The following is a 23,284-nucleotide window of genomic DNA, read 5'->3' as shown; positions in this document are numbered from 1 at the left end:
GAAAGTGTATTTCTGAACAGAATACATTATTCGACTAAGTTTGGGGACCCATTTTCAGGTGTAACAGTGGTATGTTTAGCCATTAACACCACTCTTGCGAACAGGAGTAAGCAAAGACAATATCAATATATTCATTTACCTTAAGGACTGAGAATAATGAATTTAGTTCATGAAACTATGATTCTTCTTGTCATTTAGTCAAGAAACTTTGAGATTCATTCCCATTATAGCTAAACACACTTGGCTTGAATATAAAGATAAATAACTCACACTTGGCTTGAATATAAAGATAAATAACTCATAGTCACACTTGGCTTGAATATAAAGATAAATAACTCACAGTCCCCACCCTCAAAGGTTTATAATAGAGTAGGAGAAGAGAAACAGTAAACAAAAGTTTTTAAGTATGATATAGTGAAATATATATATTTGGTCTTTGACCTCATTTCCTCGTATACACTTAGAATCTCCAAAGTGATATCTTTTTGTATGCAAACAAATTGACTGGTAGCCGGCATTCCCTAGGTGGCTTCGGGATGGGGGCTAGCAGCAAAAGACCAAGGCAGGATTAGAGGATTGGGACTTTTCATCCCCACCCCCAACCTCCCAGGTGGTGAGAGGAGCTGAAGATTAAGTTTCACCATTAAATTGGTGATAAGATTATCAACAACAGCCAATGGTTTAATCAGTAATGCCTATGTAGTGAAGCCTCCGTAAAAACTCAGAAGGACAGGGTTCAGAAAGCTTCCAGAAAACTGAACACATGGAGGTTCCTGGCAGGTGGCTTGCCTGGAGAGGCCATGGAAGCTCCGCACCCCTCTTTCCCCATGCCTTGCCCTACGCACTCTTCATCTGTATCCTTTGTGATATCCTTTATAAGTCAACTGCTCTAGCAAATTCATCAAACCTGAGTAGAGCATTGTGGGAATCCCAATTTATAGCTAGTTGATCAGAAGTTCCTTAGGCCCATACTTGTGACTGGTTTCTCAAGGTGGGGCAGGGCAGTCTTGAAGACTGAGCCCTTAACCTGTGGGACCTGAGGCTGTCTACAGGTAGGTGGTGTCAGAATTGAATTAGCAGACATTCAGCTGGTGTTTGATGCTTGGTGTGTTTGGGGGGAAAAAGAAAACTCAGACATTTGGTCACAGAAGTCTTCTGTATTGATGATTGTTATTGTTGAGAGAGAATAGGAAAAAAAAAAATGTTGCTTTTTCCACACTCAGAGTTAGTTTTTATTATCACATTAAAAGTTCTGTCATAAAATTTGAGCATTATATTGTTCAAATGAGAGAATAATTAGTCCTGCCTGGTTAGGAAGAGGGGTTATGATAACTAGGAAAGACTTGATAGAAAAAGTAAAATTTGACAACATCTCATATCTATAGAGTATCTTCCAGAGGAAAATAGATGTTTGAAGACTACAAATTATTTGAGAGGAGTGATGTACAAAAAACTGGAGGGTAGACAATTTATGAAAGAAGTTGGCAAAATTTTAATAAGGAATGGTGGAGAAATAATCCTAAAGAGCATCATATTCTTTTATTTTTAGAAAATTAACTAAAATGAAGTATTATAAATATTATTACTCTGTTTAAAAAAGTTGCATTAGATGATAAAAAGTCACACATGGATAAGAAAATCTCAAAACATTTGGAAATGAAACCACATACTTCTAAATAATTAATAGGTCTGGGCACAGTGGCTCACGCCTGTAATCCCAGCCCTTTGGGAGGCCAAGGCGGGTGGATCACCTGAGGCGGGGAATTTGAGACTAGCCAGGCCGACGTGGTGAAACCTTGTCTCTACTGAAAATACAAAAATTAGCCGGGCATGGTGGTGCACGTCTGTAATCTCAGCTACTTGGGAGTCTGAGGCACGAGAATTGCTTGAACCTGGGAGGCAGAGGTTACAGTGAGTCGAGATCACACCACTGCACTCCAACCTGGGTGACAGAGTGAGACTCCGTCTCAAAAAAATTAAATAAATAAATAAATCATGGGTTGAAGAGGAAGTCTCACAGGAGATTTTAAAAATATATTGAACTGAATGAAAGGGATAATAAATATGACATATTAAAAACTGTGATGTTGCTAAAGTCTTAGAGCAAAATTTATAGCACTAAATGTTTGTTATAAAAGAACAGTTTCAACTCTGCTATCTAAGCTTTCACTGTAAGAAACTAGAAAAGGAAGAGCACAGTAAATCCAAGCAAACAGAAAGAAGGAAATAATAAAAAGTAGAAATCAGTGAAATTGCAAACAGAAAAACAGTAGAGAAAATCATTGAAACCAAAGCTGGTCCTTGGAAAGATTGGTAAAACTGCCAAAACTTACCCCAAAAAAGAAAGAGAGAGAACACCATTACTTATATCAGGAATGAAAGAAGGCATATCACTATCTACCCTGAGGACAGTGAAAGGATGTGTATGCTGAAAACTCAAAACAACTCTATGCACATGAATTTAACAACTTAGATGAAATGGGCCAATTTCTTAATACGCCACACTACCAAAACTCACCTAAGAAATAGAAATCTGAATAAGTTAATCTGAATAATCCTAAAATTATGAAAGAAACTTTAATTTGTAGTTAAAATTCTTCCCTAATGCTACACAATCTCTTCCAGAAAACAGAACAAGAAGAAATCCTCCCCTACTCATGAGGCCGCATTTCCTTGATTCCAAAATGAAATACTGTTCTAAAAAGGAAAACTGTAGGCCACTATCCCTTAAGAATACATCTATACACAAAAATCTTCAAAAAAAATTAGAAAATCAGATGTATCAGTGATATATAAAAATAATACTATTTCTCAGAAAATTAAAACTAGAATTACTATTTGAGCCAGTAATTCCACTTCTGGGAACATACACAAAATAATTGAAAACAGGATCTTGAATGGTCAGTTGACTTTTGAAGAAGGTGAAAAACAATTTAATGGAGGAATTATATCCTTTTTAGCAAATAATGGTGCCAGTGCAATTGGATATCCATAGGCAGAGAAATGAGCATTGACTTAAACCTCATACCTTATTAAAAATTTAACTGAAATGAATCATGGATCTAAATGTAAAACATAAAACTATTAAACTTTTAGAAGAAAATCTTTATGAGCTAGGGTTAGGCAAAGACTTCTTAAACCTAACACCCAAATGACAGTACATAAAAGAAAAAGCTGATAAATTTTATCAAAATTAAAACTCTTTGCTTGGCAAAAGGCGTTAATGAAAATACATGCAAGTCACAGCCTGGGAGAAAATATTTGCAAATCACATAAACAACACAGATTGTATCTAGGCTATATAAAGAACTCTCTCAGTAATAAAAAAAAAAATCAGTTCAATTAGAAAATAAGTAAAACAATTGAATGGACATTTCACCAAAGAGCGTATATGGATGGTAAATAAGCAGGTGAAAAGATGTTCTAAATTGTTAGCCATTAAGGAAAGCAATTAAAAACCACCATTAGATTCCACTACACACCTATTAGAATGGCTAAAAATAAAAACTGCTGACAATACCAAGTGCTGGTGAGAGGATGCAGTACAGCAGGATTCCTCGTACACTGCTGGTGGGAATGTAAGGTGATATTTTACATAAGAGTTCATAGCAACTTTATTCATAAAAACCCAAAACTGGAAACAACCCCAAATTCAGTAGGTAAATAGATAAACTAGTCCATATGATGGACTACTTAGCAATAAAGAGAAACAAACTACTATATTGATATGTATAGTAACTTAGATGGATTATAAGGGTATTATGGCAAGTGAAAAAAGCCGATTTCAAAAGTTTATATAATTCCATTTATATAACATTAATCTGACAGAATTATAGTGAAGGAGAACAGATCAGTGGTTCTCAGGTTGGGTTAGGGTGAGAATGTAACTATTTAGGGGTTTCTTTGGGATATCGAAACAGTTTTATATCCTGATTATAGTAGTGGTTATACAGATTTGTAAATGTGATAATATTCTCTATGTACACGTGTAAAAACTGCTAAAATTCAAATAAGCTCTGTGGTTTAGTTTACTGTTGTTATTGTTGTTGTTGTTTGAGACGGAATCTCACTGTGTCACCCAGGCTGGAGTGCAGTTGCACAATCTCAGCTCACTGCAGCCTCCACCTCCCAGGTTCAAGCAGTTCTTGTGCCTCAGTCTCTGGAGTAGCTGGGATTACATGTGAGCGCCACCATGCCCGGCTAATTTTTGTATTTTTAGTAGAGACGGGGTTTCACCGTATTGGCCAGGCTGGTCTCGAACTCCCAACCTCACATGATCTGCCTGCCTCGGCCTTCCAAAGTGCTGGGATTACAGGTGTGAGCCACCATGTCCAGCGTAGTTTACAGTTTTATACTAATGTCAATTTCCTAGTTTTGATAACTGTACTATGGTTATGTCAGATATTATTGGGGGAAGCTGGGTGTAGGGTATGTGGAAACTGTGTACTATTTTTGCAAGTTCTATGTAAGTCTAAAATTATTCCAAAGTAAAGTTTGAAAAAATTAAGGTAAAATCACAAATATGCTATACAGTCATGTGTCACTTTATGATGCGGATATGTTCTGAGAAATGTGTCCTTAGGTGATTTTGTCATTTGTGAACATCATAAAGTGCATATACCCAAACCTACATGGTGTAACCTACTACACACCTAGGCTATATGGTATAACCTATTGCTCCTGGGCTACAAACCTGTACAGCATGTTACCTTACTGAATACTGTAGGCAGTTATAACACTATGGTAAATATTTGTGTATCTAAACAAAGAAAAGATACAGTAGAAATATGGTATTATAATCTTATGGGGGCCAGGCAGGGTGGCTCAGCCTATAATCCCAGCATTTCGGGAGGCCTAGGCGGGCAGATCACCTGAGGTCAGGAGTTCAAGATTAGCCTGGCCAACATGGTGAAACCTCACCTCAACTAAAAATACAAAAATCAACTGGGCGTGGTGGCACAAGCCTGTAATCCAGCTACTGGGGAGGCTGAAACAGGAGAATCACTTGAACCTGGGAGGCAGAGGTTACAGTGAGCTGAGATCATGCCATTGTACTCCAGCCTGGGCAACAAGAGTGAAACTCTCTAAGACCTACCTGACCCCGGACCTCTGGAAGGAGACTGTATTCACCAAGTCTCCCTATCGGGAATTCACTGACCACCTTGTCAAGACCCACACCAGAGTCTCGGTACAGAGGACCCAGGCTTCAGCTGTGGCTACAACATAGGGTTTTTACACAAGAAAAATAAAATGAATTAAGCCTGGAAAAAAAAAAAAAAACCTGATCATGTATGCTATATTTAAAGCATTTAAATCACTTTCAGAATTACCACTGGGAATGTTATATTAAAAATTAAGGCCAACTGTGGTGGGTCACGCCTGTAATTCCAGCATTTTGGGAGGCTGTGGTGGGCAGATCACTTGAGCTCATGAGTTCGAGACCTGCCTGGTGGGCAACATGGCAAAACCCCATCTCAACGAAAATACAAAAAGTCCAGGTGTGGTGACTCACACCTGTAATCCCAGCATTTTGGAAGGCCAAGTCAGGTAAATCACCAGAGCTCATGAGTTCAAGACCTGCCTGGGCATCATGGCGAAACCTGGTCTCTACAAAATATGCAAAAATTAGCCGGATATGGTGGTACGCACCTATAGTCCCAGCTGTTCAGGAGGCTGAGGTAGGAGGATGGCTTTAGCCTAGGAAGTAGGGGTTGCAGTGAGCCAAGATCATGCCACTGCACTTCAGCCTGTATCATAGAGCCAGACCTTGTCCAAAAAAAAAAAAAAATTAAGAATAATACTGAAGAATTTGGATGTTTTTCACATCTCCCTCAATAACTCTAGTATCTGACAGGAAGTTTAAAGTAATAGTAATATTCAAGAAGGCAACGATAGTTTATTTTGTAAGCATTTCTTTTGATTCATGTTCTGTGTGCTTTAACTTGACTTGATTTGGAGATTAGCAGATAGGAGAAATTGGTAATTTAGAGAAGCATCACAAAGAGTGCTCTCCAAACTTCTGTAACTTTTACCTTATTTTTTATACGAAAATTTATGATAAAAGTTTTGGAGTTTGTAGCTTATTTAAATCTACTTGTTTCTCTCCACAGCAAGACAGATCGGCTTGCCAAAGGATCAGAATGTTACCAAAAGAGCCTTAGTTTAAATCCTTTCCTCTGGTCTCCCTTTGAATCATTATGTGAAATAGGTAGGTGGGTGGAGTTGAGAGGTGGGTGGGTTCCCATTTCCTTTTTTTCCTGCTACTTAATTTTTGGAGAGCAATACAGATCATCTACCCCCAAGAAAAATATTTTTCAAAGTTAAAATTGAGAATAAAAAATAAGTTAGAATATTAGGTATGTTTCAAGAATCATATAACTGAAAATTACACAAAGATTAAATCCAGTAGATTCTTTTGTTTAGCCAATCTATTTTCATGTATCTGTTGTCCTCTAGAATGGGTTATATTGTGTGTTTAACACTAGCAAAATTGCTTTCTGAATAAGAAAATTAATAGAATTTCTAATACAATTAATAGAATGCCTGGAGCAGAAACTTACAAGACCTGAACAGTACAGAGAGAGAATTTCTCAGTATATTTGGCCTAGGATACATAAAGGACCATTTTTCAGCATTGTTGCATCTATGTATATATAGAAGGGCTTCAACCTTTACTGTAAAATATAATGGGTTTTAACTCTTCAACCTCATCTCCTACTTTGAGAAAAATGAGATCTAGTTATTTTCAGCTTTAAAACAAACACAGAAATCTGCATTTTTCTGTGATTTGTTATGTTTAAAATTAGTGTTCTTGTAGTTTATTTTCTGAATTTACAGCTTTATCTTACTGTTAAACTTTTATGATATATTGATAGATGGGCTTTTTGGGGGTAAATTTGATTAGCAGAAGTGGACAGGAGATTTTAAAATTTTGGATAAGGATTTTAAAATTTCCTGTTTCCACTGATTTATGCATACTTGAAAAACATGTATTCCTCACTTCCTCAGAGACAAACTTTTTTTTTTTTGTCTTCACAGGTGAAAAGCCAGATCCTGACCAAACATTTAAATTCACATCTTTACAGAACTTTAGCAACTGTCTGCCCAACTCTTGCACAACACAAGTACCTAATCATAGTTTATCTCACAGACAGCCTGAGACAGTTCTTACGGAAACACCCCAGGACACAATTGTAAGTGTCTTATATTCTAGTGTTCAAAATATTATGAAAACTACAAAGAATGATCTGAACTAAATAATATATTGTGAATGACTTGGTAGAAATTTTCTGTTTCAGGAATTAAACAGATTGAATTTAGAATCTTCCAATTCAAAGTACTCCTTGAATACAGATTCCTCAGTGTCTTATATTGATTCAGCTGTAATTTCACCTGATACTGTCCCACTGGGAACAGGAACTTCCATATTATCTAAACAGGTTCAAAATAAACCAAAAACTGGTCGAAGTTTATTAGGAGGACCAGCAGCTCTTAGTCCATTAACCCCAAGGTAAGTCAAACAAGATACTTTCAAATGTGCTATAATACCAAATGATCTTATAATAACTCATATTGTTAGTAATGCAGATTATTACAACAGCAACTTCAAAATCACTATGGAAACAGGGGCATTCTGTTTTCAGAAAATGAAGTAAAAAACAGCACATAATGATGTTGCCAGGTGCAGTGGCTCACGCCTGTAATCCCAGCACTTTGGGAGGCCAAGGCAGGCAGATCACCTGAGGTCAGGAGTTCGAGAACAGCCTGGCCAACATGGTGAAACCCTGTCTCTACTAAAAATACAAAAATTAGCTGGGCATGGTGGCGGGCGCCTGTAATCCCAGTTACTCGGGAGGCTGAGACAGGAGAATTGCTTGAACCCGGGAGGTGGAGGTTGTAGTGAGCCGAGATGGAGCCAAAAAAAATTGAATATTGGACTGGCCGGACGCAGTGGCTCACGCCTGTAATCCCAGCACTTTGGGAGACCGAGGTGGGCGGATCACGAGGTCAGGAGATGGAGACCATCCTGGCCAACATGGTGAAACCCCGTCTCTACTAAAAATACAAAAAATTAGCCGAGTGTGGTGGCACGCGCCTATAGATCCAGCTACTCGGGAGGCTGAGGCAAGAAAATCACTTGAACCCGGGAGGCAGAGGTTGCAGTGGGCAGAGGTTGCAGTGAGCCGAGATGGCACCACTGCACTCTAGCCTGGGAGACAGGGCAAGACTCCGTCTCAAAAAAAAAATTGGAGAAAAATTTAAAACTCTGAAATACTCCTTAATTAGGTAGTAAGCACATTAAAAAATACTGTCTTTATGGCTGTGCATTCCTGGATAGCGGTGAGCCTCATGAAATGTTATAATCAGGGCACCATTGGTTACTGTTAAAGTGCCTTTTTCCGAAAGATGGAGGAAATTTGACGCTTACCTTTTTTTGTTTGAGACAGGATCTCACTCTGTCACCCAGGTTAGAGTGCAGTGGCACAATCATAGCTCACTGCGGCCTCAAATTCCTGAGCTCAAGTGATCCTCCCGCCTCAGACTCCTGAGTAGCTGGGACTGCAGGCACATGCCACCACACCTGGCTAATTTTTTTAAGTTTTTTTTGTAGAGATGGGGTCTTGCTGTGTTGCCCAAGCTGATCTGGAACTCCTGGCCTCTAGTGATCCTCCTGCTGTGGCCTCCCAAAGTGCTAGGATTACCGTGAGCCACTGAACCTAGCTGTCACACCTATTAATATAAAATATTTTATCAAAATTATTAGAAGTATATGTATGTATAAATACAGGAACTCAGCCCAGAGGATACATATCCAAAAGTATCAAAATGAAAAATTATGTGCTAGAATGGGTTGGGCATGGGGGCTCATGCCTGTAATCTCAGCACTTTGGGAGGCTGAGGTGGGCAGATCACTTGAGACCAGGAGCTCAAGACCAGTCTGGCCAACATGGTGAAACCCTATCTCTACTAAAATTACAAAAATTAGCCCGACATGGTGACACATACGTGTAATCCCAGGTACTTGGGAGGCTGAGGCACAAGAATCGTTTGAACAGCAGATGAAGGTTGCAGTGAGCTGAGATCATGCCACTGCACTCCAGCCTGGGCAACAGAGCGAGACTCTGTCTCAAAAAAAATATATATATATATGCTAGAAGAAATTCTATGAATCAGGTCCTGAGGCCAGGGAACTACTAAAATAGCATGACCATGAGATTACAACTCTGCAGAGTTATAGTTATCTAATGGTCTCTAGAGACATTTTCTCTGTAGTTGTGTCTAAATCCCATAAATTCCAAGAATTTGAAGTAATCTGATCATTTGGATCTTAGATTTATAAAGCTACTCTTCTTTATTTCTAATAAATCTCCTGAGATCAGTAATTTTTGCTCAGTTTAGTTCCTTGTTTGATAGCTTTTTTAAATTTTAGTTATGGTGGGTGGAATAGTCTACATTCACAGCTTATTTTTAATCTGCCCCTCAGATCCTCACTGTCCCTAAGACTGATTTGCCATTCTCTTCCTTTTAGACCTTCTAATTTAAGTATACTGCTGCTTTATATATGCCTTGATGACTTTTTGACACCTTGATTTCAACCTCTTCTCAGTTTTGGGATTTTGCCATTAGAAACCCCAAGTCCTGGAGATGGATCCTATTTACAAAACTACACTAATACACCTTCTGTAATTGATGTGCCATCCACCGGAGCCCCTTCAAAAAAGGTATTTTCCGTGTAAAATGCAGTTTGGATATTGATTAAAGCAACTTGTTTATTTCAATCTTTTAAAGGTAATCTCAGGGAAAATCTTACTTTATATAAGTGCTTTTGCCTTAGATTTGAACCCAGCAGGTAGAGAGTGATCTAAATATAAAATAATGTCATTATTGTTCTAGCCTCTTGGTTATAGTAGGAGACAGACTTCTTACTCTTTTGGCCAAGTAAGATTGTATCTCACAAATTTAGTTTATTTCAGCATATAGTTAAATAAACATAATCATATTTTTACTTTTTAATTTCCTTTTTAAAAAACAAAATTAATATTGTTTATATTACTTGAATATAAATAATAGAAATTATGTCTGCTATAGTTTTTACTTGTGCCCACCACTGTGTATATATGTTTTTTAATAACATTAATAATTATATGAAAAAAATTTGCTCAGGTAAAGCCAGATATTTCTGATAATAAGATTTTTGGTAGATCATGGATGCATAGTTTTAAAATGAAAATGAAAAATATTTGGTAGTATACTTATAGTAAATATTGCGGCAAGTTTCATGAGGCTTTTTTTTTTTTTTTTTTTTTGAGACAGGGTCTTGCTCTCCTGCCCAGGCTGGAGTGCAGTGGTGCGACCATGACTCACTGTAGCCTCTACCTCCCAGGCTCAAGTAATCCTTCCACCTTAGCCTCCCAAGTACCTACGACTATAGGTGTACACCACCACACCCAGCTAATTTTTTTAACTTTTAATTTTATAGAGACAGGATCTCACTATGTTGCCAGGGGTGGTCTCAAACTCCTGGGCTCAAGCAATCCTCCTGCCTTGGCCTCTCAAAGTGCTAGGATTATAAACATGAGTCACTGCCCAGCTGAGGCTCTTGCCTTATAATGTTCCCTTATATACGTATATGGAAATAGAGGCCAAAATACCATTTTTAAAAAGCATATCTGTGGCACAAGGTAACTTCTGTGAGAATTAAATTAGGCTCTATATATAAAATATCTATTGCCATGCTTCATAAATATTCAAGAAATGGAAGCTAAACAAGTCATACTAATATGTGAATAACAGTTATACTCTGTTTACCTTAATAGAAACATGTTTCTTCTTATAGTTGCTTTTTACTATTTTACTCCTGAACATCCTTAGAATCTGCAAAAGATTTTTCTATAATAACTCCTTAGTGAGTGATAATAGGAACTCCAAGAATACTTAAAAGGGACTGCAAAATAGTTTGTGTATAGATTGTTTTAAACATTACAGTTACGAAGAAGGCAAAGCAAAATGGTAGTTAGCATGCCAGGTGAAGTAGGCCAAAACTAGAAGAGCCGGCCAGGCGCGGTGGCTCACGCTTGTAATCCCAGCACTTTGGGAGGCCGAGGCGGGCGGATCACGAGGTCAGGAGATCGAGACCACGGTGAAACCCCGTCTCTACTAAAAATACAAAAAATTAGCCGGGCGTGGTGGCGGGCGCCTGTAGTCCCAGCTACTCGGAGAGGCTGAGGCAGGAGAATGGCGTGAACCCGGGAGGCGGAGCTTGCAGTGAGCCGAGATCGCGCCACTGCACTCCAGCCTGGGCGACAGAGCGAGACTCCATCTCAAAAAAAAAAAAAAAAAAAAAACTAGAAGAGCCATAATAACCATAATAACCGGCCTGGCGCGGTGACTCACGCCTGTAATCCCAGCACTCTGAGAGGCCGAGACGGGCGGGTCACAAGGTCAGGAGATCAAGACCATCCTAGCTAACACGGTGAAACCCCGTCTCTACTAAAAATATTAAAAATTAGCCGGGCGTGGTGGCGGGCGTCTATAGTCCCAGCTACTCGGGAGGCTGAGGCAGGAGAATGGCGTGAACTCGGGAGGCGGCGCTTGCAGTGAGCCGAGATCGCGCCACTGTACTCCAGCCTGGGCCACACAGCGAGACCCCGTCTCAAAAAAAAAAAAAAAAAAAAAAAAAACCATAATAACCAAAGCAAGTTAAGGCAGTGGGCAGGCACATGATTTTAGTGCCCAGATAAGATTGCTGTCTCATCCTCTTCTGCCTCTGTTCTCCTCTTACCTTATTACAAGACATTCCCAGAAAAGTCACGCATGTCGGTCTGTATACAGTGTCAACTGAAAATATCAAACCAGGTAGTGAGTGCAGTATACATAGTTCTTTGATAAATAAGGAAGGGCCAGAATTGACTTAAGTTTTGTCCCTTGGATGAATGTAGTGATCCCAATTTGGAAAAGGCGGAGGAAGGCTTACAAAGTTTTATTTTGAAGTGGTGGTACATTAGATGAAAATATTCAGTAGAAAGTTAGTCATAGAGGAAAAAATGTGACCTGCTGATAGAAATAATAATTGAAGCTATTAAAATGACCAGGCTCTCCTAGGGAAAGAAAGAGTAGCTAAGAAGAACAGAGTAAACCTAATTTGAAAATAGTAGAAGGATAAAGGGGCCAGCAAATGAAGTGGCAGGACAAATAATGTAATGTTTTGGAAGTAACACAGTTTCAAAAAGTAGGGCATGATCAGTGATGTTGAATGCAGGAAAGGCTAAAATAAGGTTTTCATATCTGATGAGACAGTGATTATTAGTGATTATTTATAATATGCAGTTTGAGGATTGTGTACAGGACATCAGGGTAACAGTAAGTTTTGAAGAAAATTCTCTGGTAGCCAAAGGGGAAAAACAGTGCACTGATAACAATAGTCATAGATCATTTAAAGAAGCTAGATGGTAGAAATGAATAAAAATAAGGGAATAAATTAGAGAAGACTGAAGAGCCAAGCAAAGATTTTTTTTCTCCAAGGGAACAGAAACCAATTAATGAAGATTAGAAAAACTAAGCAATATTAACTCTAAAGAACAATATCCTTAGATTTTGGAAAGTAATCAGATGGTTTTTTTTAAAAATCTATTCCTCTGAACTCCTTTAGCACTGTTACCAAGTGCCAAAGGAGTATAAAATCTTATCGTATTATTATTTTTTTCTGTGTATAATGAGATAAATCATAAATCTTGAGAATCTAGCTGTCTTAAAATTTTTTAATACTTAACCCCAAGTAGAGAAGGTATGTAATAAATGGAGGATGGTCACAATGAGATGAAAAGAATAGCTTCTGGGGATTTTTAGCCTTTGAAACTAAAAGCGAAAGATGAAAAGACATTATAGAGGTAAAAATACTGTGAGATTAAAACAAGGAAATAGACTAATGTTCATACTAATATAACAATAATTAACAATAATGATATAATTTATCTTTAAGGTGACAGTATATTATGGCTGCTTGTATTGAGAAAATGTAGATGGGAGCGTTGTGTTGTCTTTTATCATTTACAGTGCAGCCCATAATTCACAAACCTTAGACTTTTCGTGTTTTACAGTCTGTTGCCAGAATCGGCCAAACTGGAACAAAGTCTGTCTTCTCACAGAGTGGAAATAGCCGAGAGGTAACTCCAATTCTTGCACAAACACAAAGTTCTGGTCCACAAACAAGGTATTTATCATTGTAATTATTCAACTTTTCTTGCCATAAAACTTGATTCTTTATATTTCTTCAGTTTAGGCAGATAGTGACTCCCATGGATTCTAGAATAACTACTGTAAATTTTGAAGATGTAAAATTTGAAACCTCTAACTTACAACACTAGTGTAATTTTGAGTTGAGTTTTGTAATGCACAGAAGACAATAGTTAACTAAAGCAGCGTTTTAGTTTACTCTGATTGCCTCGTGGATTTGTAATTCTCTTCTTATGCACATGACCCTCTCTATAGTTTAGGTACAGATAGGTTTCATACTCCCCTTCCCACATTATGCATGTCTATAAACAGATTATAAAAATAACAGACAAATAAACTTCAAGTAATGAATCTATTTCCACACAGAAATGGTGTTAGATAGGATTTTCTTTTCCTCTTCAAGGACTCAATAGATTATAGCTAACATTTTAAAAGAAAGATACAATTTTCTTTCTCTTTTCTAAAACTGTGAACATGTACCTAAATTTTAAAACAGACACAGGTGTGCATATACCTCCTTGACTATCTAAAAGACCTCTATGTTCCTGTAATGCTCCCAGAATGGTAAGTCTAATCCTCTTGAGTGCCAGCTTGCAGTGATTGCCTGAGGCTCTGTTGTGAGAAGGAACTTGAGACCTCCTGCAAAGCAACATTATATGTAAAAATAATTTCTGATTTGTACATTTTACTTTAGAGTCAAACAAATAGACTAACACTAATAAACATCAGCTCCTTTTTTTTTGGAGACGGAGTTTCATTCTTGTTGCCTAAGCTGGAGTGCAATGGTGTGATCTCGGCCCACCACAACCTCCGCCTCCCGGGTTCAAGCGATTCTCCTGCCTCAGCCTCCTGAGTAGCTGGGATTATAGGCATGCGTCACCACACCCAGCTAATTTTGTATTTTTAGTAAAGACAAGGTTTCTCCATGTTGGTCAGGCTGGTCTCGAACTCCCAACCTCAGGTGATCCTCCCACCTCAGCCTCCCAAAGTGCTGGGATTACAGGCGTGAGCCACCGTGCCTGGCCAACATTCGCTCTTAATAATTTTGTGTTCTTTGTATTGTTGATTCCATTTTATCTCCTGAATTGCCTATATTAGTTTTCTAGGGCTGCCATAACAAAGTACCACAACTTAGTGTCTTAAAACAACAGATACTTATTCTCTTACAGTTGTAAAGCCATAAGTCCAAAATCAAGGTGTTGGCAGGGTTGTATCCCTTCCAAAATCTCTAGAGGAGGATTTTTCCTTGCCTCCTCCAGCTTCTGATAACCCCAGGTGTTCTTTAGCATGTGACAGTATAACTCAGTATCTACCTCTGTCTTCACATGGTCATCTTCCGTGTGTGTTTCTGTATCTAAATTTCCCTCTTCTTTTAAAGACAACAGTTATATTGAATTAGGATCAACCAGATATCCTCAGCTTAACTCAATGACATCTGCAAAAACCAAATTTCCAAATAAAATCACATTGACATGTACTGGGGCTTAGGGCTTCAACATATCTTTTGGGGAGGTACAATTCAATATTGCCTTATTAGCAATTGCTCTTTATTTTGTCTTTTTAGAGGTTGTTTTGAGTTTGTAGTAAACATTTTAACTTATCAAGGTTTGCCTTCAAGTAATAGACCGTTTCATGTATAGCACAGAACCTTACAATAGTATACTTTCGTGCTCCTCTCTCAGTCTTTATGGGAGGGATGGTTGTAATATATTTAATTTCTATATATGTTATAAACCCCACAGTGCATTATTGTGGTCGTGGTTTCTGCCTTAAACAGTCAGTTATATTTTTATAGAGGTTTTTTGTTTTTTTTTGTTTTTTTGTTTTTTTTTTTTAGATGGAGTTTCACTCTGTCACCCAGGCTGTAGTGCAATGGTGCAATGTCGGCTCACTGCAACCTCCACCTCCCCAGTTCAAGCAATGCTACTGCCTCAGCCTCCCATGTAGCTGGGATTACATGCATGCGCCACCACACCTGGCTAATTTTTGTATTTTTAGTAGAGACAGGGTTTCACCATGTTGGCCAGGCTAGCCTCGAACTCCTGACCTCAAGTGATCCACCCGCCTGGGCCTCCCAAAGAGCTGGGATTACAGGCATGAGCCACCACGCCCAGCTGAAATTTTTTTAAATGAGAAAAAGAAGTCTATTTTATATATACACACATAACTACAATTTCTGGTGTCCTTTCCTTCTATAGATCCAGATTTCAATCTGATATCATTTTCCTTCACCTTGAAGGACTTCTTTTTAACATTTCTTTTTTTTTTTTTTAAGACAGTCTCACTCTGTCACCAGGCTGGAGTGCAGTGGCACAATCTCGGCTCACTGCAACTTCTGCCTCCTGGGTTCAAGCGATTCTCCTGCCTCAGCCTCCCGAGTAGCTGGGACTACAGGTGCATGCCACCATGCCCAGCTAATTTTTGTATTTTTAGTAGAGATGGAGTTTCACCATGTTGGCCAGGATGGTCCTGATCTCTTGACCTTGTGATCCTTCCACCTTGGCCTCCCGAAGTGCTGGGATTACAGTCATGAGCCACCGCACCTGGCCTTTTTATCATTTCTTATAGTACGAGTCAGCTGGTAATGAATTTTTTCAGCTTTTGTGGATCAGAAAAAAAATTTCTTATTTCATCTTTATTTTTGAACAATATTTTTACTAGGCAAGAATTTCTTTTTTTTTTTTTTTTTTTTTTTGAGACAGAGTCTTGCTTGTTGCCTGGGCTGGAGTGCAGTGGCGCAATCTTGGCTCCCTGCAACCTCTGCTTCCCGAGTTCAAGCGATTCTCCTGCCACGGCCTCCCGAGTAGCTGGGATTACAGGCACGTGCTATCATGCTCAGCTAAATTTTTTATTTTTAGTAGAGATCGGCTTTCACCATGTTGGCCAGGCTAGTCTTGAATTCCTGACCTCAGGTGATCCGCCCATCTCGGCCTCCCAAAGTGCTGAGATTACAGGCATGAGCCACCATGCCTGGCCAAGAATTTCTAATTGAAAATTTTTTTAGGGATGTTGCTTTACTGGTTTTTTGGCTTATATTGTTTCTGACAAGAAATCTGCTGTCAATCTCATTTTTGTTCCTCTATATGTAGTAATATGTCTTTTCTCTGTTTCAAGGTTTTGTTTTTAATCGCTGATTTTAAGCAATTCGATTATGATGTGCTCTAGTGTAGCTTTCTTGTTTCTCGGCCTTTGGATTCATTGAGCTTCTTAGATCTGTGGGTTTATAGTTTTCATAATAGTTGGCTAAATTGGGGGCATTATTTCTTCAAATATGTCCATGTCTTACCCTCTCCCTCTGGGACTCCAAGTACTTGTATATTAGATTGCTTGAAGTTGCCCCACAGCTCACTAATTCTTCATTTTTGTTTCCAATCTTTCTCCTCTCCGTGTTTCATTTTGGATAGTGTTTATTGCTGTGTCTTCAAATTAATGTTTCTTCAGCAGTGTCAGACCTGTTACTAACCACATCCAGTGTTGTTGGGTTTTTTTTTTTTTTTTTTTTTTATTGCAGACGTTCTTCTTTCATCTCTAGATTGATTTGGTTTTCTTTCTTTTTTTTTTTTTTTTGAGATGGAGTCTCGCTCTGTTGCCCAGGCTAGAGTGCAGTGGCACAATCTGGCTCACTGCACCCTCCGCCCCTCCCGGGTTCAAGCGATTCTCCTGCCTCAGCCTCCTGAGTAGCTGGGATTACAGGCATGCGCCACTGCGCCCTGCTAATTTTTGTATTTTTAGTAGAGACGGGGTTTCACCATGTTCCTCAGGCTGATCTCAAACTCCTGGCCTTGTGATCCTCCCACCTCGGCCTCTCAAAGTGCTGGGATTACAGGTGTGAGCCACTGCGCCCAGCCTTTTTTTTTTTTTTTTTTTTTTTTTTGAGACAGGGTCTCACTGTCACCCAGGCTGGAGTGCAGTGACACTACAATGGCTCACTGTAGCCTCAAACACTCAAGCGATTCTCTTGCATTAGCCTCCTGAGTAGCTGGGACTACAGGCACATGCCACCACATGTGGCTAATTATTTTTATTTTTATTTTTTTGTAGAGACAAGGACAAGGTCTCTATGAGACAAGGTCTTGCTGTGTTGTCCAGGCAGATCTTGACCTCCTGGCCTGAAGGAGTCCTGGCTTGGCCTCCCAAAGTGCTGGGCTGACAGGCATGAGTCACCTCATCCAGCCTCTTCTATGTTTTTGAATGTATAGGATATATTTGTATTTTTTTAATGTTTTTGTCTACTAAGTCTTACTTTGTTATTTCTAAGTTTTTCTTATATTACTTTTCCTCTTCATTATAGATTATATTTTCCTGCTATTTTGTATGCCTAGTATTTTTTAATTGGATGTCAGTTATTATAAATTTTACTTTTTTTCTTTGAGACAGGGTCTTTTACTCTGATGCCCAGGCTCTAGAGTACAGTGGTGTGATCATAGCTCAGTGCATCTCAAACTCCTGGGCTCAAGAGGTCCTCGCACTTCAGCCTCCCGGCTAGCTGGAACTATAGGCACATACCACATGTGGCTAATTTTTTTTTAGTTTTGCAGAGATGGGGTCTTGCTGTGTTGCTCAGGCTGTTCTCAAACTCCTGGCCTCAAGCAATCCTCCCACCTCATCCACCCGAGTTGGGATTACAGGTGTGAGCCACCGTGCCTGGCTATAAATTTTACATTGTTGATTACTGGATATTTTTGCATTCCTTTAGGTATTTTAAAGTTTTATTCTGAGATGCAGTAAAGTTGCTTGGAAACAGCTTGATCCCTTCAGGTCTTACCTTTTAAATTTTGTCCAGACAAAAGTAGCCTTAGTCTGGACTAATCTTGTCCCACCATTGAGGAAGTACCCTTTGAGTACTCTCCTCAAAAACCTGTTTAGTATGAGGTTTCTTCACTCTGCCTATTGAAAGTATGAGCTGTTCCCAGCTTGGAGTGAGATCCAGTAATTATTCTGTCTACTTCTTTTCAGTAATACTTTCCCCAGCTTTGGGTAGTTTCTTCACTATGGTACTATGATGTAATTCTGATGCTAACTACCCAAACTTAGCACAGACACCACAGGTTAAGATCACGGTCCCCAACAAGAACTGTCTGAACTGCCCGGTTGCAGGTTCTGGGTTCCCCAGGCCAGCCACATTTCTGACCAACCGGCTACAAATTTAAGGATTCCTACTACCCTCTTACATTCAGTAATTTGCTAGAGCACCTCACAGAGTCCAGGAAAGTGCTATACTTAATGATTACATTTTTATTGTAGATGACACAGGAGATACATAGGATTAGATATGGGAGAGTCCTGATACAGAGCTTTCATGTCTTCTTTGTGGACTTACCCTCCCAATGCATCAGTATGTTTACAAACCAGGAATTTTAGCCAAGTTTTGGTGTTCAAAATTTTTATTAGGGTTTTTAAGTTATATAGGCATGATTGATGGAATCATTGGCCACATGATTGAACTCAATTTCCTTCCCAGAGGAGCTCAGGCTGGTGTTGCTGGCTCAAAGCCCCAGCCCTCTCATCACATGGTTGACTTTTTTTTTTGAGACAGAGTTTCGCTCTTGTTGCCCAGGCTGCAATGCAATGGCACGATCTTGGCTCGCTGCAACCTCCACCTCCCGGGTTCAAGTGATTCTCCTGCCTCAGCCTCACGAGTGGCTGGGATTACAGGCACCCGCCATCATGCCCAGCTAATTTTTGTATTTTTAGTAGAGACGGGGTTTCACCATGTTGGCCAGGATGATCTCGATCTCTTGACCTTGTGATCCGCCTGCCTTGGCCTGCCAAAGTGCTGGGATTACATGCGTGAGCCACCATGCCCGGCCACATGGTTGACCTTTACAGCATGGCCAGCCCCCATCCAGAAAGTATCTGGGAGTTACTTCATTAGCATAAATTCAGGCATGGTCCCAGGAGCTCATAATGAATAACAAAGCCATCCCTGTCACTTGAGGAATTCCAAGGACTTAGTAGATCTCAGGAGCCTGGGACGTGGACCAGACAAATTATTATATAACACTCAAACACCTACACTGATCAGTTTTCAACTGAAGACTCTAGGGAAGCCCTCTGCAGATCTTTGTAGGTCTCCTCTTTGTGGCTCTCTCTTCTCTCTGGTGTTCTGCCTTGCAAATTCTGGCTGCTTTGGCTTTCTCAAATTCTCAACATTTTCTTTTCAACACAGTGGGACCACTGAGCTCTATTTTGCATTCTTTTTTCCTGCAAGGTGGCCCTAGAACTGTCCTCAGAAATGTTTTGCCTATTGTCCAGTGTCTGAAAACCGTTGTTCCATATATTTGGTTCAGTTTGTAGTTATCTGAAATGGGAGAATAAATTTATTCCATTTTACTCTGTCATGACTAGCAGAAGTCTGTTCTGTTTAGAAGGTTTTTTTAGAGATGATTAGAATGGCGTAGTACTTTTAGCTAAGTCATCCAAGAAGGGTTGTGTGTCATTTGCTCCATATGAAGTGAAGTCTAATTCTGAACTTTGGAAGCCTTTCGTTATCAAACTCCTAGTTTATCAGATGCAGATTAAAAGGATTCATGTGTGTGACATACACACACATGCATATATAGAGGTATCTATACATATTATATATGTACATGTCATAAAAGATGAAAATATATATATCTTTCTATTTTCTGATGTTCTTTGACTCAGACTCAGGTAGCTAGTAGGATTTCCCAAAAATTACAAAGTTTAGATAGTTTAGTCCATAAGTTTACCCAATTCTAGATTGTCAATTCTAGATTGTTTCAGATTTTAAGTTTGCTTGCTCCTAAGATTGAAATTCTCATATCTCAGGGTTTGCCTTTAAAGTAAAAATGTACAGAGGCTCCTTTTGCTTTAAACAGAATAAACCTTTGATGTAGCTGTTTGAATTTACGGGGAGATAACTTCTCAAATATCAGTTGTTCTAGTGATTTACTTGTTGACAAATACCCCACATTTAGACTGTCTTTGCCCAACTGTCTTTTCTTTTTTCTCTAACTTGTTTTAGTTGCAAATGAAGGGTAAAAATAATTGATTTATAGATGTGCTTATCATTTGTTGATCTAGAGTTTTATGAGGATTATTTTTAGTTCAAATTAAGAATTTCAGAGAGAGTGAAGATCTATGCTATAATCTTTACTATTTTGTAGTAATGAGTCATTTTATTTTTATTTATTTTTTATATGAAGGAAAGTTTATTAAGGAGTATTGACTTACGATCACAAGGTGAAGTCCCACAAGAGGCCATCTGCAAGCTGAGAAGCAGGAAAGCCAGTCCAAGTCCCTCATTTTTAAATACTGTGTTTTCATAGAGAAACCACGAAAAGAACTGATCAAATTCATCAACTTTAGAGTACTTATATAACTAATGTATATTTTTAAAATATACCCAAATTGAAATAATGGTTAACGGTCATAAATCAAGTAAAATATTAATGTCTTCCTTTATAATTTTTTTTTAGTACAACACCTCAGGTATTGAGCCCCACTATTACATCTCCCCCAAACGCACTGCCTCGAAGAAGTTCACGACTCTTTACTAGTGACAGCTCCACAACCAAGGTAATTTAAAGATTTCTGTACGTCACATTTACTTAATGCTTCCCCTGCTAAAATTTCTGTTCATTGATGACTCCATTCCTAATAAGTTAATAAAGAGACTATTTTGAATTTTAAAATGTTTTAATATAGAGGGCCATCTATAATTTTTGTGAAGTTAATTAGTCCTTTGGTAAATATTATATAATATTCTTTTTTAATTAAAATTTTTTTTTCTCAGGTTAAAAATGACATAGGAATAATCTTGAAATGGCAAAATTATAGTAATGGACAACAGATGAGTGATTATTAGGAGTTAGCCTCTAGGGAGGATGTTACTATTAAATCACGGCACAAAAGAATTTCATTGTGGTGGTACAACAGTCCTGTATCCTGATTGTGGTGGTTGATTACACAGATCCATTCACGTGATAAAATTTTATAGAACTATGCACACACATACACACACACGGGTTTATATAAAAACTGATGAAATCCATATAAGGTCTTTAGTTGATAATATTGTACTAATTTCAGTTTCCTGGATATGATGATATACTATGGTTATGTCACATGTTATCATTTGCAGAAGAGTGAGTCTAAAATTATTTGAAAATAAAAGTTAAAAAAAACTGGAGACCCGGTGGACGCAGTGGCTCACGCCTGTAATCCTAGCACTTTGGGAGGCCAAGGTGGGCCCGTCACTTGAGGTTAGGAGTTTGAGACCAGCCTGGTCAACATAGCAAGACCCCATCTCTGAAAGAAAAAATTAGCTGGGATGGTGGTACTCTTTGATCCCAGCTGCTTGGGAGGCTGTGGTGGGAGAATCGCTTGAGGCTGGGGAGGTCAAGGCTGTGGTGAGCTCTGATTACATCATTACACTGCAGCACGGGCAACAGAATAAGACCCTGTCTCAAAAAACAAAACAAAGGTCGGGCACGGTGGCTCATGCCTGTAATCCCAGCACTTTGGGAGGCCAAGGCAGGCAGATCACCTGAGGTCAGGAGTTCGAGACCAGCCTGACCAACGTGGAGAAACCCGTTCTCTTCCAAAATAAAAATTAACCGGGCGTGGTGGCGCATGCCTGTAATCCCAGTTACTCAGAAGGCTGAAGCAGGAGAATCGCTTGAAACCGAGAGGCAGAGGTTGGGTTGTGGTGAGCTGATAATTACATCTACTTATTTTCTTACTTTTAAATAATAAATGAGAGTTTGATATACTTTCACAAGAGAGCCACACTTAATGCTAACACACCTTAGTCACTATTAGTTAATGTAATTTATGTTCAGAATTACTGTGTTTAAAATTAAATGACTTTGAAGACCTTTGTTTTTATAAACTCTCTTCTGAAAAAAATACAGAATTAATCAAGATTGTACATTTATTTTATATCTAATACTGGAGAAAGGGTGGAGGAGAGGTCTAAAATACATGAGTATAACAGGTGTGAAATTTCTCCCCTTTTACAGGAGAATAGCAAAAAATTAAAAATGAAGTTTCCACCTAAAATCCCAAACAGAAAAACAAAAAGTAAAACTAATAAAGGAGGAATAACTCAACCTAACATAAATGATAGCCTGGAAATTACAAAATTGGACTCCTCCATCATTTCAGAAGGGAAAATATCCACAATCACTCCTCAGATTCAGGCTTTTAATCTACAAAAAGCAGCAGCAGGTCTGTTTTAAATGCTTAATATTATCTTTGTGTTTTATTATGTACTTATTTTAAGTAAATTTCTTTATGTTCATTACAGTACCTTCATTGTTTTCTATATAGATGTTGGAATTTTTAATGGATTAGTTTGTAATTACCTTTTCTAGAGAAGCAAACTATTTTATTGTGTTTTTTTCCTTTGTTTACTATGTTGTTTTCTCCCAGAAGGTTTGATGAGCCTTCTTCGTGAAATGGGGAAAGGTTATTTAGCTTTGTGTTCATACAACTGCAAAGAAGCTATAAATATTTTGAGCCATCTACCTTCTCACCACTACAATACTGGTTGGGTACTGTGCCAAATTGGAAGGGCCTATTTTGAACTTTCAGAGTACATGCAAGTAAGTATAGAAAATGGTTATATATTCCTTTCTAGAGATAATTTCAATTTGATTAAAATAAATGCCCATGCTTAAGAAGGCTAGATCTAAAAGATCGGTATTTATTATGTAATGTCTATATATTTATTTTGTCAGAATTTATAATTTATAGATATAGTTCTTTCTTGTGTTAAGGAGTAATTTAAATTCTTTGCAACTTCTCAGAATAGGTTTATAGAGACCCAGGTCATCCAGACATTCTTACGCAGAGTGTATCCTATTCAATTGTGTCTGAAAATACATATTTATATTTACCATGTAATAGGATTTATATTTTTTCTGCAATATACAGAGTTAATTACTGGGGTGAATTTTTGATATTGAGTATGTTTTATAAACTTGAAGAATGCTATAAAGAAAATTGTGTTTAATTGAGGACACAATGTCCTTATTACAAGGCGTTTTACTCTTTGGATTTTAATTAAATTTGTTGCTTAAGT

The 23,284-nt window shown here is 38.4% G+C and overlaps 1 protein-coding gene across 21 annotated transcripts in view; it reads left to right on the top strand.

The window, feature by feature from the left end:
• Positions 1 to 23,284, top strand: part of CDC27 (cell division cycle 27) — a 65,102-nt gene that overhangs the window by 20,283 nt on the left and 21,535 nt on the right. For 6 of the 21 annotated variants that reach the window (XM_055257670.2, XM_063629285.1, XM_063629296.1 and 3 more), the window contains 8 exons: positions 6,111 to 6,208; positions 7,039 to 7,193; positions 7,299 to 7,510; positions 9,608 to 9,722; positions 13,098 to 13,210; positions 20,676 to 20,775; positions 22,221 to 22,428; positions 22,633 to 22,805. In XM_055257670.2, coding sequence (XP_055113645.1) covers positions 6,111 to 6,208; positions 7,039 to 7,193; positions 7,299 to 7,510; positions 9,608 to 9,722; positions 13,098 to 13,210; positions 20,676 to 20,775; positions 22,221 to 22,428; positions 22,633 to 22,805 — 1,174 coding nt within the window. Of the gene's footprint in view, positions 1 to 6,110; positions 6,209 to 7,038; positions 7,194 to 7,298; positions 7,511 to 9,607; positions 9,723 to 13,079; positions 13,211 to 20,675; positions 20,776 to 22,220; positions 22,429 to 22,632; positions 22,806 to 23,284 lie in introns of all 21 variants that reach the window. The other 15 variants (XM_055257671.2, XM_063629286.1, XM_063629297.1 and 12 more) reach the window with 6 other exon arrangements.

This window comes from Symphalangus syndactylus, chromosome 20 (genome assembly GCF_028878055.3).
Source record: "Symphalangus syndactylus isolate Jambi chromosome 20, NHGRI_mSymSyn1-v2.1_pri, whole genome shotgun sequence".
Taxonomy (NCBI): domain Eukaryota; kingdom Metazoa; phylum Chordata; class Mammalia; order Primates; family Hylobatidae; genus Symphalangus; species Symphalangus syndactylus.
This window is presented reverse-complemented; position numbering and strand designations above follow the sequence as displayed.